Source organism: Oncorhynchus mykiss, chromosome 10 (assembly GCF_057628025.1).
Source record: "Oncorhynchus mykiss isolate SJ-2025 chromosome 10, ASM5762802v1, whole genome shotgun sequence".
In the NCBI taxonomy this organism is placed as follows: Eukaryota; Metazoa; Chordata; class Actinopteri; order Salmoniformes; family Salmonidae; genus Oncorhynchus; species Oncorhynchus mykiss.
Genome location: NC_143031.1, coordinates 64714510 through 64731837, shown reverse-complemented (window position 1 = coordinate 64731837; position 17328 = coordinate 64714510). Strand labels below are relative to the sequence as shown.

Genomic DNA, 17328 nt, shown 5'->3' with positions numbered 1-17328 from the left:
GTATGGTGGGGTATGCAAAACTTTGAGCACCTATCTCCTGAACGTTTTGACATTCTGGTAAAAAAGTAACTTTCTGACCCTTATACCATGGGCAAATATGTATGGAAAAGTGTCATTCAAATCAAAATGGGTGCAGTTAAAAAGGGATTGAAATCAAATGTAACGACCCTTTGATTACTTGACACTCTTTAATGGTTTGATAATTCAAAAGGCATGGTCCCACACTTAAGACAAAATGTATCAAGACCTGTGCCCCGTATCCACAAAGAGTCTCAGAGTAGAAGTCCTGCTCAAAGATCAGTGCATGTCTACACAGTCTTATTCATTATGATCTAAAAAGCAAAACTGATCTGATCGTAGATCAGCGCTCCTACTCTGAGAGGCTTTGTGGATACGGGCCCTGACCTAATATCATTCAGACAGTAGTTCACAGTGGGCTCACCTCAGTGAGACTGTGTGTGGTCCTGTGCTGCTCAGCTGGTTTTTCTGTGGTTTCAGGAGGTGTAGTCTGGTTGTCCTCCATGACCATTGTCCCCTCAGGGTTCTCCAGACCCTGCTCATACCCCTTCTTCTCCTCCTCCTCCTGCAATAGAGATGTAACACAGATTACACATACATACAGTATACTCCTTTAGGTATGTACACATGCACACACAGATAAAACCCCATTTCAACATGCAGGGTTTTTTTCTGCACAGCCTATGTCCAAACAGTAAAAAAATAAATATAAAAATGGATGAAAAAACATTTTCAGTGTAAACGTACATGACTAAAACTAAAGATAAATGGAACAATATATTTTAATAAGATAATCAAGAAAAAAACCCTGACATGGAGTGTTTACCCATCCCCACTACGTTTAAGTCCTTTACTGTAGTTACAGAATGACTTCATTGTTGTTAAACCCATCATGGTGGACATAAATATGATGTGCGTAAAAAAACAAGTCAGCTATGCAAAGTCAAAAGTCATCAGACAAACTTAACTAAACTATTTTGACGTGTACAAGTAGGTGTTTGTTAGTGTGTGGGTATGTGTAGGTATATGTACTATGTGTAGGTATATTTAGTAAGTGTATATTGGTTATAAAGTGCTGTCGGGTGTATACAGAACAGGGTGAGATCAGATGTGATGTATACAAAAGAGAGTCAATGAAAATCTTAGAATGAATGTCACATTTTTTGTTTATTAAACAAGCAAGTTTTAAATTCACCAGATAAAAACACCACATACACACGTCAACAAAAAAATCTGCATGAACTTGATAAGTATACTCATGAAAAGTGTCTTGGGGGAAAAAACATTAAGCAGTTAAATGGAAGTAATGAAATAGGCATTTGTGAACGTCATATTGCCTATACAGGACAAACACAATATGTGATAGACTTTTTAGGCTAATATACAGGGCTTTCAGAAAGTATTCATACCCTTTGACTCATTCCACATTTTATTGTGTTACAGCTCGAATTCAAAATGGATTAAAAAAAATAATAATTAAATCTCGGAATAATATAACCCAGAACGACAAAGTGAAAACATGTTTTTAGAAATATCACATTTACATAAGTATTCACACCCCTGAGCCAATACTTCGTAGAAGCACTTTTGGCACTTTTTAATTTCCCAGTGTCTGGTGGAAAGCAGACTGAAGCAGGTTTTCCTCTAGGATTTTGCCTGTGCTTAGCTCCATTCCATTTATTTTTTTATCCTGAAAAATTCCCCAGTCCTTATCAATTAAAAGCATACCATGATGCAGCCACCACTATGCTTGAAAATATGGAGTGGTACTCATTAATGTGTTGTATTGGATTTGCCCCAAACATAACACTTTGTATTTATTCAGGACAAAAAGTGAATTGCTTTGCCACATTTCTTGCAGTATTACATTAGTGCCTTGTTGCAAACAGGATGTGTGTTTGGAATATGTTTATTCTGTGCAGACTTCCTTGTTTTCACTCTGTCAATTAAGTTAGTATTGTGGAGTAACTACAATGTTGTTGTGTCAGTGTTCTCCTATCACAGCCATTATTGTCTGTAACTGTTTTAAAGTCACTATTGGCCTCATGGTGAAATTCCTGAGCGGTTTCCTTGCTCTCCAGCAACTGAGTTAGGAAGGCTGCTTGTATCTTTTTAGTGACTGGGTGTATTGATACATGTCTGCTATTTTTACCCATCTACCAATAAGTGCCCTTCTTTGCGAGGCATTGAAAAACCTCCCTGGTCTTTGTGGTTTAATCTGTGTCTAAAGTTCACTGCTTGACTGAGGGATAATTTTATGTGTGGGGTACAGCGATGTCACTCACAAATCAAGTTAAACACTGTTATTGCACACAAGTCCATAACACTTATTATGTGACTTGTTAAGCACATTTGTATTCCTGAACTTATTTAGGCTTGCCATAACTAATGGGTTGAGTACTTATTGACTCAAGACATTTCAGCTTATCATTTGTAATTCATTTGTAAACCTTTTGGAAAAACATAATTCCACTTTGACATTATGGGCTATTGTATAACCTGTGACAAAAATATAAATGTAATACATTTTAAATTCAGGCTGTAACACAATATTGTATTATATGCCTTATACAGTTGAAGTCGGAAGTTTACATTCACTTAGGTTGGAGTCATTAAAACACGTTTTTCAACCACTCCACAAATTTCTTGTTAGCAAACTAAGGTTTTGGCAAGTCGGTTAGGACATCTACTTTGTGCATGACACATGTAATTTTTCCAACAATTGTTTAGACAGATTATTTCACGTATCACAATTCCAGTGGGTCAGAAGTTTACATACACCAAGTTGACTGTGCCTTTAAACAGCTTGGAAAAATCAAGAAAATTATGTCATGGCTTTAGAAGCTTCTGATAGGCTAATTGACATCATTTGAGTCAATTGGAGGTGTACCTGTGGATGTATTTCAAGGCCTACCTTCAAACTCAGTGCCTCTTTGCTTGACATCATGGGAAAATCAAAAGAAATCAGCCAAGACCTCAGAAAAAAAGATTGTAGACCTCCACAAGTCTGGTTCATCCTTGGGAGCAATTTCCAAACGCCTGAAGGTACCACGTTCATCTGTACAAACAATAGTATGCAAGTATAAACACCATGGAACCACGCAGCCGTCATACCGCTCAGGAAGGAGACGCGGTCTGTCTCCTAGAGATGAACGTACTTTGGTGCGAAAAATGCAAATCAATACCAAAACAACAGCAAAGGACCTTGTGAAGATGCTGGAGTAAACAGGTACAAAAGTATCTATATCCACAGTAAAACGAGTCCTATATCGACATAACCTGAAAGGCCGCTCAGCAAGGAAGAAGCCACTGCTCCAAAACCGCCATAAAAAATCCAGACTACGGTTTGCCACTGCACATGGGGACAAAGATCGTACTTTTTGGAGAAATGTCCTCTGGTGTGATGAAACAAAAATAGAACTGTTTGGCCATAATGACCATCGTTATGTTTGAAGGAAAAAGGGGGAGGCTTGCAAGCTGAAGAACACCATCCCAACCATGAAGCACGAGGTGGCAGCATCATGTTGTGGGGTGCTTTGCTGCAGGAGGGTCGGGTGCACTTCACAAAATAGATGGCCTCATGAGGGAGGAAAATGATGTGGATATATTGAAGCAACATCTCAAGACATCAGTCAGGAAATTAAAACTTGGTCGCAAATGGGTCTTCCAAATGGACAATGACCCCAAGCAAACTTCCAAAGTTGTGGCAAAATGGCTTAAGGACAACAAAGTCAAGGTATTGGAGTGGCCATCACAAGACGTGATGAAATAAATAATTCTCTCTAGTATTATTCGGACATTACATTTTTATAAGAAAGTGGTGATCCTAACTGACCTAAGACAGGGAATTTTTACTAGGATTAAATTTCAGAAATTGTGAAAAACTGAGTTTAAATGTATTTGGCTAAGGTGTATGTAAGCTTCTGACTTCAATTGTATACCACACAATGTCTGGGCCTTGCACTTCAACGATTAAGCCACAACTGCTGTTATTTTATGCATATATGTCATCTTTCTGTGTCTACCTTTAAAGCAGGGTTTGATCTTAGCATCAGAAGCTATCGAGTGGAATGGTTACTTTCTATGTTATAGTGGAATGGTTTTTCTGCTGATGCATCTTGAGGTATCTCCTCTCCGAGAACCTCTTCCCACAGTGAGTGCAGTCGAATGGCCTTTCTCCCGTGTGGACCTTCAGGTGCATCTTCAGCTGGTGCTGGCGGGAGAACCTCTTCTCGCACTGGGGGCAGCTGTAGGGTTTCTCCCCTGTGTGGACTCTCTGATGCCTCTTCAGGCTGGATGATTGTGAAAAACTGGCCTGGCACAGGTGGCAGCCGAATGGTTTCTCCCCCGTGTGCATCCTTTGGTGGATCTCCACCTGTTTGCAGAAACTGAAGGCTTTCCCACAGAATGAACATGGGAAGCGCTTCTCTTTGCCACCAGATCTACAGATAGCATCACTACTACTGTCATTTGTCAAAAGGCTTGTGTAGCCATTTACTGTTGAAGCACTGGCATGGTCTGAGGTCTGGTTTAACATTAGGAGAGTGTGAGGAGGACGAAGGCCAGGGAGTGTCTGTGTTGTCGCAGGGTCCATGTTCCAGTTGAGAGATCCTAAAGAAGGCAGGCTGAAGGCAGCACCTGTTAGGGGGTTAACCTGAGGTGACAACTGTGTCTCTGAATCACAACTATAGGAGCAGGATGGAGTATCACTAGCAGAGTTTGTTTCTGTTCTCTCCCGCCGCATATGGATACCTCCCAGTCCCTGTGGACCAAATCTATGCCTCGCCCTGGTCTCAGCCAGTCTGTTGTCATGGAGACTAAGAGATGTTGTTTTGTGTTTGACTGTCTGTTTCTGGTAGTGGTCAACAATGTTGTTCCCCAGTCCAGAGTTGAGGACGCTGTCCCATCCACTGACCTCCACTATGTCACCTCTGGTCCTGGCCTGCTCAGTGATGTTGTCCCCTGGGCCCTTGGCTGCACCGGTCTGGGCCTTGGAATCCAAAATGGTCGCCCAGTCTCCTCTGTTAGCCTCCAGCCAACCACCTGCAGGAAGAGGTTACAAAATAGACTTTACAAACATGGCAGAGAACTCTACATATGGATTTTTGTTGTTGTCAATTACCTGGTCAAGTTTATAGATTATAATGTCTGGTACTTAACCCTAAATTGCTCCTGTAAGTTGCTCTGGATAAGTGTGTCTACTAAATGACTAAAATGTAAATATGCATGTCTCCTTTACCTTGCTCCCCCATCTTTAGTCCACTCAGTAGGTCAATGTTCTCTGGTCCATCCTCTACTGTCTCCTCTTTGACTAGCAGCAGATCAGGCTTCCCATCCTCCATGTCTACTGACTGTAAGAGATACAGAAGGAGAGGATGTTGGATCAAGAAATATGATATGAGCACCCTGCTATGGAGCATCTTCTGATTGGGCAATGAGGGATTGCTATGAGTACTATGCAAACATGTTAGTTGATTTGATAATATGCAAACATATTCGTTGATTTGATTACTTGACCCTTAAATGTTTTGATAATTCAAAGGCATGGTCTCACACTTAAAGGGCCACACCACCACTTTTCAACCTCACTTTCATTATCTCCAGCAAAATACCAGTGTCAACATACTTTTAGTGTATGTGGACACCTGCTCGTAGAACATCCCTTTCCAAAATCATGGACATCAATATGGAGTTGGTCCCCCCTTTGCTACTATAACAGCCGCTCTTCTGATAAGGTTTTCCACTAGATGTTAGAACATTGCTGCAGGGACTTGCTTCCATTCAGCCACAAGAGCATTAGTGAGGTCGGGCACTGATGTTGGGCGATTAGGCCTGGCTTACAGTCGGCGTTCCAATTCATCTCAAAGGTGTTAGATGCGGTTGAGGTCAGGGCTCTGTGCAGGCCTGTCAAGCTCTTCCACACCGAACTTGATAAACCATTTCTGTATGGACCTCGCTTTGTGCATGGGGGCATTGTCATGCTGAAACAAGAAAGGGCTTTCCCCAAACTGTTTTCAAAAAAGGTGGAAGCACAGAATGGTCTAGAATGTCATTGTATGCTATAGCATTAAGATTCACCTTCATTGGAACTAAGGGGCCTAGCCCAAACCATGAAAAACAGCCCCAGACCATTATTTCTCATCCATCAAACTTTACAGTTGGCACTATGCAATGGGACAAGTAGAGTTCTCCTGGCGTCCGCCAAACCTAGATTCGTCCGTCGAACTGCCAGATGGTGAAGCGTGATTCATCACACAAGAGAACACGTTTCCACTGCTCCAGAGTCTAATGGCGGCGAGCTTTACACCACTCCAGCCGACGCTTGGCATTGCGCATGGTGATCTTAAGCTTGTTTGCAGCTGCTCGACCATGGAAACCCATTACGTATGTGAAAACGGCACATTTCTAAAGTTAAGTAGAAAAAAATATAAAGTAAAAACATTCTACCCGATGACATAAAAAAAGTGATATTCAAACACTGAGATTCGCGGTGATGTTGGGAGCAAGAAAATACCCTCCCTTGTGCTAGAAACTTGGTGCAGGTTTTGAAAATGAATGTTTTTTACTTTTAATCCATCACAGAGAAGCATTTTTTAGGACCTTATCTTTTTAACCACAGATCATATAAACGGTCTGTTTTCACATATGTAGACACTGATTTGGTGGTGGAAATTATGATTATGAGAAAACATATCTTCTGATCTGATGAAACCAAGATTGAACTCTTTGGCCTGAATGCCAAGCGTCACATCTGGAGGAAACCTGGCACCATCCCAACAGTGAAGCACGGTGGTGACAGCATCATACTGTGGGGATGTTTTTCAGAGGCAGGGACTGGGAGACTAGTCAGGATCGAGGGAATGATGAATGGCGCAAAGTACAGGGAGATCCTTGATGAAAACCTGCTCCAGAGCGCTCAGGACCTCAGACTGGGGCGAAGGTTCACCTTCCAACAGGAAAACGACCCTAAGGACACAGCCAAGACAACGCAGGAGTGGTTTCGGGACAAGTCTCTGAATGTCCTTGAATGGCCCAGTCAGAGCCTGGACTTTAACCCGATCTACCATCTCTGGGGAGACCTGAAAACAGCTATGCAGCGACAGTCCCCATCCAACTGACAAGGTTGAGAGGATCTGCAGAAAATAATGGGAGAAACTCCCCAAATACAGGTGTGCCAAGCTTGTAGCGTCATACCCAAAGGTGCTTCAACAAAGTACTGAGTAAAGGGTCTGAATACTTATGTAAATGTGATATTTCCGCTCTGAAATTTTAATACATTTGCAAAAATTTCAAAAATACTAATTTGCATTGTCATTATGGGGTGTTGTGTGTAGATTGATGAGGGGGGAAAAAAACGTTCAGCGATTTTAGAACAAGGCTGTAACGTAACAAAACGTGGAAAAAGTCAAGGGTTCTGAATACTTTCCGAATGCACTGTAGACAGGTATGTTACGTTCCAAATCATGTCCAATCAATTTGAATTTACCACAGGTGGACGCCATTCAAGTTGTAGAAACATCTCAAGAATGATCAATGGAAACACGATGCACCTGAGCTCAATTTCGAGTCTCATAGCAAAAGGTCTGAATACTTATGTAAATAAGGTATTTTTTTTGTTGCTTTTTAAAATTTGCTAACATTTATAACAACCTGTTTTCACTTTGTCATTATGGGGTATTATGTGCCTATTGATGAGCGAAAAAATAATGTATCAATTTTAGCTACGTCGGCAGAGCCAAGTAAAGCCACCCGGCCAAACCCAGATGACACTGGGCCAATTGTGCGCTGCCCTATGGGACTCCTAATCACGGCCAGATGTGACACAGCCTGGGATCCAACCCCAGGCTGTAGTGATGCCTCAACACTGCGATGCAGTGCCTTAGACTGCTGTGCCACTTGGGAGGCTCCATAACAGGCTTTTAAAATGTAATATTGGTGCACAATTTCTACTTAAAAATATGTTTAAAAAGGCACTCATTTCGTGGAACGACCCAGTTCACAGTTGGCTCACCTCAGTGAGACTGTGTGTGGTCCTGTGCTGCTCAGCTGGTTCCTCTGTGGGTTCAGGAGGAGGTGTAGTCTGGTTGTCCTCCATGAACATGGTACACCCAGGGTTCCCCAGACCCTCCTCCTTCACCAGCAGCACCTCTGGACCCTCCTCCTCCTGGAAGAGAGTGGTGATACGGATTACTCTTTAAGGTACACGCACACACAGATAATAAACACGCTTTCAGCATGGATTGTTTACCCATCCCCACTACGTTTGAGTCCTATACTGTAGTCACAGAATGATTTCATTGTTGTTAAACCCATCATGGTGGACATAAATATGACGTTGTGGATAAATATAAGTCAGCTATGCTAAGTCAAAAGTCAGACAAACCTGACTAAACTATTGTGACGTGTACAGTAGGTGTTTGTTAGTGTGTAGGTATTAGTGCTGTCAAACGATGACAATAATCAAGTTAACGGCATTAGTTAATAGCGATTAATCTGCTCAAATTTGATTAATCTGCTCAAATTTGATTAATCTGCTCAAATTTGATTAATCTGCTCAAGAGTTTTCCATTTAAAAAGTAGTGCATTGAGGTACAGGCATACTATGCTTTCATTGTAAGGAACGGAAACACAAAATGATCTACGTCAAAATCTTTTAGTAGCATTTCCACCATGAACAACACGTCACTAACATTGCTACAGCTATTAATGCTCCCAATGTTTGAGTAGGCCTACTCCCTCTTATCAATGTTCTTGAAGTGTAACACTTGTAAACAGTACAGACACACACAGTTAAGTACTGTTAAAGCTTCAGGTATTCTAGGAAAAAAATAACTGTCTCTATGGATACAAAGAACAGAGAGCTTTTAAACTGATGAAAACATTGTAACCATCTGTACTGTTCAGATAACTTTACACACATAGTCCTACGCACTCTCCCTCCCACACTTACTCCCACACTATTGACTATGATATTGATTACTGCTTTGTTGGGAAAGAGAAAGAAAAAGGCATTTCACTGTACTAGTGCACACAATAAAACCGTGAAACTTGAAACACACATCCTCTCTCTCACACACTCCCCACTCTTGAATATGCAGCCTACCTTTGAAGTCAATTCCTTTTCAGTTCTTCCTGTGCCATCCAAATGTGTGCATAGCCTAGTCAGTGGTCGAGTTATCAGGTTGCTAAGTAACATGACTAGCTTGCTAAACAATGGTGTTTGTTATCAAACCAAAAAAACAGCAGCTTGCGAGTAGTTTAAAATGGCCTGTGACATGCGCGCCAATCTGCGGCAGAAAAAAAACATAGCTCCAGTAATATTGGGTATAACTTTCACATGATTTTGGCTAGAGGCTCTCGGCTAGAGGCTCTCGGAAACGCAATTAACAGTATCCGAAAAATGTACAGCGATGAACATGTCACACGTTAAATAATGGGCCTAGTAAGTATATTTAGTAAGTGTATATTGGTTATGAAGCACTGTTGGGATCAGATGTGATGTATATTAAAGATAATCTCAATGAAAGTCTTGGAATGAAAAGTCCCATTTTGTGTTTATTAAACATAAACAAGTGGTACATACACCATATGAAAACCACACATAAGCATGACCCAACTAAAAATCTGGCATTAACTTGTTGAACTGCATTTCTTTTCTTGTTAAAAGTGTCTTGGAAAAAAATTCAGTAGGTGAATGGAAGTAATCCAGGCATTTGTAAACATGTACCCTACAGAGTACAAACATAATATGTAACAGACTTTAGGCTTATAACACACAATGTCTGGATGCAATATTCTACCCAGCAATATTCAACACTGAAATCTGATACTGTTGTTCCAAATGTCTCTGTGGATCTTTTCTGCTGATAACAATGAAAATGTATACATGTGTCTTTAATTCAGGGTTTGATCTAAACGTAAGAAGCTACGCGTGAAATGGTTTATTTGAATGTTATAGACTGGAATGATTTTTCTGCTGGTGTATCCTGAGGTAGCTCCTCTCTGAGAACCTCTTCCCGCAGTGCGTACAGGCAAACAGCGTTTCTCCCGTGTGGACCTTCAGGTGCATCTTCAGCTGGTGCTGGCGGGAAAACCTCTTCTCACACTGGGGGCAGCTGTAGGGTTTCTCCCCTGTGTGGACCCTCTCGTGCCTCTTCAGGTCACCAGCCTCGGCGAAGCGCATGTGACACTGTGTACAGCTGAAGGGTTTCACCCCTGTGTGGACCCTCTGGTGCCTCTTCAGGTTGCCAGCCTGGGCAAAGCGCATATGACACCGTGTACAGCTGAAGGGTTTTACCCCTGTGTGGACCCTCTGGTGGATCTCAACATTATGTGGGCAGCTGAAAGCTTTGTTACAGAACATGCAGAGGAACCGTTTCTCTTTACTATTGCCTGATGTAGCATCCCCTGTCTGAGCCTGGGCTCTAGTCCTGTCGTTTGAGTTCAATACCTGATCAAAAAAGACGCGGCCGTGTGAATCAGAAGGCCCCATCGACGTGGACACTGGGTCGCGATCTCTGAACGCATGTGAAGGGGAGTGGGTCGCAACATTTAGTTGTGTCTCCAAGCTTTCCCTGTAATCTAAAAAGTCGCTGGTGTTGCCCTGCGAGTGTCCTTCTTTTAAGTGAGTCTCATCTGCATTCCATGTCTGAGGAGAGTCGCGCTCAACTTTCACAATCACCTCATCTACGACTAGACCCTCCCCTTTCTTATCTAGGAACCCTTCAGAGTATACACTACTGCTGTACTGGTTCCAGTCCCCTCTCATTGGATTAGTCTGTGTATCTAAGCCCACAGGCATGTCACCAGATATCATCTGTGTCTCTGTAACGTATGAACAGGTTGGATCATTGTCAGCCTGTAATGCATCACCTGAGTCCCGATTGGATAAAACTGTCCTCAGGTTACCGTAAAGTAAATACTCTGAGCGGGGAGCAGGAGGACAGCCCAGTTGTCCCAGCCCCGTTAAAGTCTCGGTGTCTGTCTCTGACTTGAGAACGGCGTTCTGGATTCCACTGACCTCCGTGATGCTGCATCGGGTCCTGGGCTGCACTGAGGCGAGGGTGGGGTCCTCCATAGCTACAGGAGGCACTCCAGCTGCTCCAGTCTGGATATCTGTGCTGTGTCGTGGGTCCTCCTCTCCTTCAGACCTCTCCAGCTTGACTCCAGTACCTGCAGCCTCTGCATCTGCAGGCTGACACAAGAAGAGAGGAGGTTATTGAATAACAATGTCATAGGGAAGTCTCACAAACTTCCCTATGGCATATAAATGAGGATGTACATATTAGCAAGTGAATAGCTGAGGGGAGCATTGCTGAAATAAACTGGCCACATTTGATGTACTGTAATTTTGATGTAATACTATTACACTAACCTCTATCATGATAACGTGCTGGGTTGAGGTTCCACTCCCCTCATCAACAGTGATTGGTTGGTCATCTCTCCATGTATGGTGTCCCATAGGCTTTACAAAGCTTCTGTAGCCTCCAGTGCGATGTCCTTCACCTGAGAGAGTGATTGGGTGAAAAGAGGTGGTTAGGTTAAGTACTGTCAATGCTCAACTGTATATTGTACACTAAGGTAACATTTATCATAACTTCTTGAAATACTATTTATTGATTGATGTATTATGTTCCATGCAACACATTGTTTTCATTGAGTAAATAGGATGTGCAGTAAATCAATTGCGCCAAGATAGCTAAGTAATCAGGGGAATTATTGCATACTATCCAAAAACTGACCAAGACTAAATTCTGGGTAACACATCTGAACACATGTCCAGAGGGGAACGGGGCGACAGGCCGCGCATCCTCTGCATTCGGCAAAATGTACCTCTTGCCATTCCTCTGTATCGGTCGAGGATCTTGACACTGCTGGGACGACTGGCGAGGACGCGCTCTGGTATTGTCCTCTCAGCGCGCTCCCGTGACACCTTCAGTTCCAGTAGTTTCCTCCGCAATGCCCTGTTTTCTTTCTGGCTTTGAGTTATTTCCAAACGAAACACTGCATAGTCGTCGTCTACGAGTTTACATATCTCTGCCACGGCTGCATTCGCTAGCACCTCCATGATGGAGGCTATTTGAGTGTGAAACACCATACAGTTAGCCATTGTTAGCAGCTAGCGTTACCTAGATAACATCTATCAACTAAGTCGTCTCCAACACGAATTATACACTTTCTAGTGTGAGTATGTGATGCTGTGCAGTTAAATTAGTCATATTTTGAAATCCAGGGTGTTAAACGTCTAAATAACAACAATAAAAACGCTAACGTAGAAATTGTTCATTGTCACTGTTGTTCACTTCCGTTTACTTCTTCTTTACGGCGGTTGGCATCCAAAATTTATGGTGCATTAGCGCCACCAACTGTAAGGGGATGAAAAAAGGAAACTCCATATTGTGAGAGTGGGAGATCAGTTTTGTTATTATCTCTCACTTCTTCAGTACTTCAAACTTCCATTAACTCCCTCCCCAGGCTCTGGGTCCTGAGATGGTATTACTGCTCTTGACAGCACCTCATGGAACTCCTCCGCTGACAAATCTTTTAGTCCCAGGAACCACTTTGCCACGTCCACAATAATGCCTATCTTCCTGGACTTTCCCTCCACATTAGCTGTGCCATAGATTACAATTGCCATAAAACTCAAAGTCCACCTTCTTTACATACAGCATATCTGGATCCTGCTGGTGGGAGGCCAACTCTGCAACCTGCAGAGGCCTACCTGACAACACACGGACCTCCTACTATGTCTACCCTTCTTACCGTCTCCGCATAGGAGTGAATTCCCTGATTTTGGCCACCTCCATCTCTTTCACCCTATTTGGGCATTCCAAGGATGTCGCCTCATGTTCTCTACCACAGTTACAATACTTTATTCCTTTGCATATCTCTTCTGCTGTACAGTCTCCATCAAAGTGGTTTCCCCCACACGTCCCACATCTCGGCTCCTTCCGTCTGCAGACACTTTCTACATGTCCAAACATTTTACAACTGTTACACTGCAAAGGCCTGGATATAAAGGCTCTGACAGGATAATACACATATCCCAGCTGCACTCGGGTCAGGAGGGACTCCACATTAAAAAAAACACAAGGGCAGACAAACCCTTCTCCTTCTTGCCGTTAACCACACAATTCATCTAGCATACATCAACCACTCCAGGAATTTACTTTAGCATATCAATATCAACGTATTATGCACCTCCAGAAATGACTCCTTTTATTAGGTGACCTGCTCAGTTTGAACTTTACCCAAAGCTTTCTCCACCACTTTGGATATCTTCAATGGGTTTACAGAGTTGGGTGTACATCGTTCTAGAAAACATACTTCTACCAAGATACGATGGGGAATTATCAACCCTAGCCAATTTTTCTTATTTTTCCATTTCTTTGGACAGATGTCCATTCTTAATTTCCACTGCAAATTGATTCAAACAGCCACCATAGCAATAAACGTAAGAAACCCTACCTTACTAAAACTCATCCTCTCTGGATCGCTCTATTCAGGCCTACTCACTGAGGGGCTCCCAGTCTAATCCCTCACCCTTGGGCTAACGGCTACTCTTCACTGCCTCGGCATAGGACACTTTCTGCCCCACTCAAACTCTGGCAATCTCAACCTGTCTCTCTCTCACAGGGCACTTCGGATCCCCAGCTGCATGGGCGCCCACACACACAGTGCTTTCTCTATCCCAACTGTACACTCCCTCTGACTATCCAAGTGAGAAAAAAGTATATTTTACTTAAATATACTACAAATTCACATAGTATACTACAAATACAAGATTTGTAGTGTATTTTTCTAGTATATCTTAAGTATACTACGTTTACTATCATTACACTTAATACACATTTTAAATGCATTGTTTTTCTGTCTTTAAGTATACTACACTGGTTGTACAAAACATTAGGAATACCTTCCTAATATTGAGTTGCACCCCCCTTTGCCCTCAGAACAGCCGTAATCTGTCAGAGCATGGACCAGGCTGGTGACTTGAAAAGGCACCAGAGGGTCCACATGGGAGAGAGGCCGTCCGCCAGTACACACTGTGGGAAGAGGTCCTCAGAGAGGAGATACCTCAGTTTACACCAGCAGAAAAACCATTCCACTCTATAACATAGAAAGTAACCATTCAACTGGAGTGCTTCTGACATTTACAGTGGGGCAAAAAAGTATTTAGCCACCAATTATGCAAGTTCTCCCACTGTTGCGACTACCAAACCCGGATCCGGGATTCTATTTATAGACCTAAGCTCATTACCATAACGCAACGTTAACTATTCATGAAAATCGCAAATGAAATGAAATAAATATGCTATCTCTCAAGCTTAGCCTTTTGTTAACAACACTGTCATCTCAGATTTTCAAAATATGCTTTTCAACCATAGGAAAACAATCATTTGTGTAACAGTAGCTAGCTAGCGTAGCATTTAGCGTTAGCATTAGCGTTAGCATTTAGCAGGCAACTATCACAAAAACAAGTAAAGCCTTCAAATAAAATAACTTACCTTTGAAGAACTTCTGATGTTTTCAATGAGGAGACTCTCAGTTAGATAGCAGATGCTCAGTTTTTCCAAAAATATTCTTTGTGTATTAGAAATAGCTCCGTTTTGTACATCACATTTGGCTACCAAAAAAAAAAAAAAAAAAAAAACGAAAATTCAGCCCTCAAAACGCGAACTTTTTTCCAAATTAACTCCATAATGTCGACTGAAACATGGCAAACGTGGTTTAGAATCAATCCTCAAGGTGTTTTTCCACATATCTCTTCGATGATATATCCTTCGTGGAAGCCTGGTTTCTCCTTGCTCTCAAATGGAAAAATAATTGGACCTGGCTTTGCGCTCCAATTTCGACGCAGGGACACCAGGCGGACACTTGGAAAATGTAGTCTCTTATGGTTAATCTTCCAATGATATGCCTACAAATACGTCACAATGCTGCAAACACCTTGGGGAAACGACAGAAAGTGTAGGCTCATTCCTTGCGCAATCACAGCCATATAAGGAGACAATGGAAAACAGAGCTTCAGAGATTCTGCTCATTTCCTGGTTGACGTATCATCTTGGTTTCGCCTGTAGAATGAGTTCTGGGGCACTTACAGACAATGTCTTTGCAGATTCTGAAACTTCAGTGTTTTCTTTCCAAAACGGTCAATAATATGCATAGTCGAGCATCTTTTCGTGACAAAATATTGCGCTTAAAACGGGAACGTTTTTTATCCAAAAATGAAATAGCGCCCCTAGAGATCCAAGAGGTTAAAAAGATGAGAGAGGCCTGTAATTTTCATCATAGGTACACTTCAAATATGACAGACAAAATGAGAAAAAAAGTCCAGAAAATCACATTGTAGGATTTGTAATGAATTTATTTGCAAATTATAGCTCATCATTAAGCTTAAGTCCCTGGGTCTCAACCCCGCCTTGTGCAATTGGGTCCTGGACTTCCTGACGGCCGTCCCCAGGTGGTGAAGGTATGAAACAACATCTCCAATCTGCTGATTCTCAACACTGGGGCCCCACAAGGGTGCATGCTCATCCCCCTCCTGTACTCCCTGTTCACCCATGACTGCGTGGCCATGCAAGCCTCCAACTCAATCATCAAGTTTGTAGACGACACATTAGTAGTAGGCTTGATTACCAACAATGACGAGACAGCCTACAAGGAGGAGGTGAGCGCACTCGGACTGTGGTGTCAGGAAAACAACCTCTCACTCAACATCAATAAAACAAAGGAGATGATCGTGGACTTCAGGAAACAGCAGAGGGAGTACCCCCCCCCCCCCCCATATCCACATCGATGGGACAGCAGTGGAGAAGGTGGAAAGTTGTAAGTTGCTCGGCGTACACATCACGGACAAACTGAAATGGTCCGGCCACACAGACTGTGTGGTGAAGAAACTGCTTGTCACCTAAAACCCTCACAAGCTTTTACAGATGCACAATTGAGAGCATCCTGTTGGGCTGTATCACCACCTGGTACGACAACTGATGTCACAGGAAGGCCAAAAAGATCATCAAGGACAACAACCACCCGAGCCACTGCCTGTTCACCCCGCTACCATCCAGAAGGCGAGGTCAGTACAGGTGCATCAAAGCTGGGACCGAGAGACTGAAAAACAGGTTATATCTCAAGGCCATCAGACTGTTAAATAGCCATCACTAATACAGAGAGACTGCTGCCTACATACAGACCTGAAATCATTGGCCACTTTAATAAATGGTTCACTAGTCACTTTAATAACACAACTTTAATAATGTTTACATATCTTGCATTACTTATCTCATGTATATACTGTATTTTATACCATCTATTGTATCTTGCCTATGCCGCTCTGTCATTGCTCATCCATATATTTATATGTATATACTCTTATTCCATTCCATACTTAGATTTGTGTGTATTAGGTAGTTGTTGTGGAACTGTTAGACTACATGTTAGATATTGCTGCACTGTCGGAACTAAAAGCACAAGCATTTTGCTGCACTCTCAATAACATCTGCTGACCATGTGTATGTGACCAGTAAAATTTGATTTGAAATGTTCTGAGGTTACAGTACACTTCCAAGATCTTCATACAAAAGAGTTAGACAGCTATCCAGGAATTTCACAGCATCAAGGTAAATGTGTAATTCAATGGTTAAATGCTTAGTATATGATATAAAAACAAACAACAGTGTCATAAATGTAAGGAAAGAAAGGTGGTGTTTTATGTCACACGACTAACAGGTGCCCCCGCACTCTGTACCAGTTCCCCCTGTATATAGACTCGCTATTGTTATTTTACTGCAGCTCTTAATTATTTGTTACTTTTATTTATAATTTTTGGGGTATTTTTCTTAAAACTGAATTGTTGGTTGAGGACTTGTAAGTAAGCATTTCACTGTAAGGTATTGTATTTTGTGGACGTGACAAATACATTTTGATTTGTTGCGAATCTGTGAAGACTCCAAGCATGAAAAAGGGTTTAAACATAAGTTTTGATTCAACTCATGGATTATATTGAATGTATCTATATTCCCCCTTTATTTCTTAATGTATCCACATGAAAACAATTGCTAATTATTATTAATGACTTGGTACCCTAGTTTAGAAAAACGCATATACACTGAGTGTACAAAACATTAGGAACACCTGCTCTTTCCATGACATAAACTGACCAGGTGAAAGCTATGATCCCTTATTGTCACTTGTTAAATCCACTTCAATCAGTATAGATGAACAGGAGAAGGCAGGTTAATGACCTGGCCGGGGTATCCTGGAAGGATATTGATCTCATCCCGTCAGTAGAGGATGCCTGGATATTTTTTT

General features: G+C 42.1%; 1 protein-coding gene across 6 annotated transcripts in view; it reads right to left on the bottom strand.

Moving 5' to 3' along the window:
• The window catches only part of LOC110534616 (uncharacterized), a 56390-nt gene that overhangs the window by 15974 nt on the left and 23088 nt on the right, over positions 1–17328 (bottom strand). The window contains exons 1-6 of one of the 6 annotated variants that reach the window (XM_090187462.1): positions 11851–12127; positions 11393–11523; positions 11039–11212; positions 8030–8182; positions 5258–5369; positions 4934–5061 (exon numbers count right to left, since the gene is read on the bottom strand). In XM_090187462.1, coding sequence (XP_090043588.1) covers positions 4934–5061; positions 5258–5369; positions 8030–8182; positions 11039–11212; positions 11393–11523; positions 11851–12127 — 975 coding nt within the window. Of the gene's footprint in view, positions 1–1166; positions 5062–5257; positions 5370–8029; positions 8183–10468; positions 11213–11392; positions 11524–11850; positions 12363–17328 lie in introns of those variants that run through there. The other 5 variants (XM_090187459.1, XM_090187463.1, XM_021619562.3 and 2 more) reach the window with 5 other exon arrangements.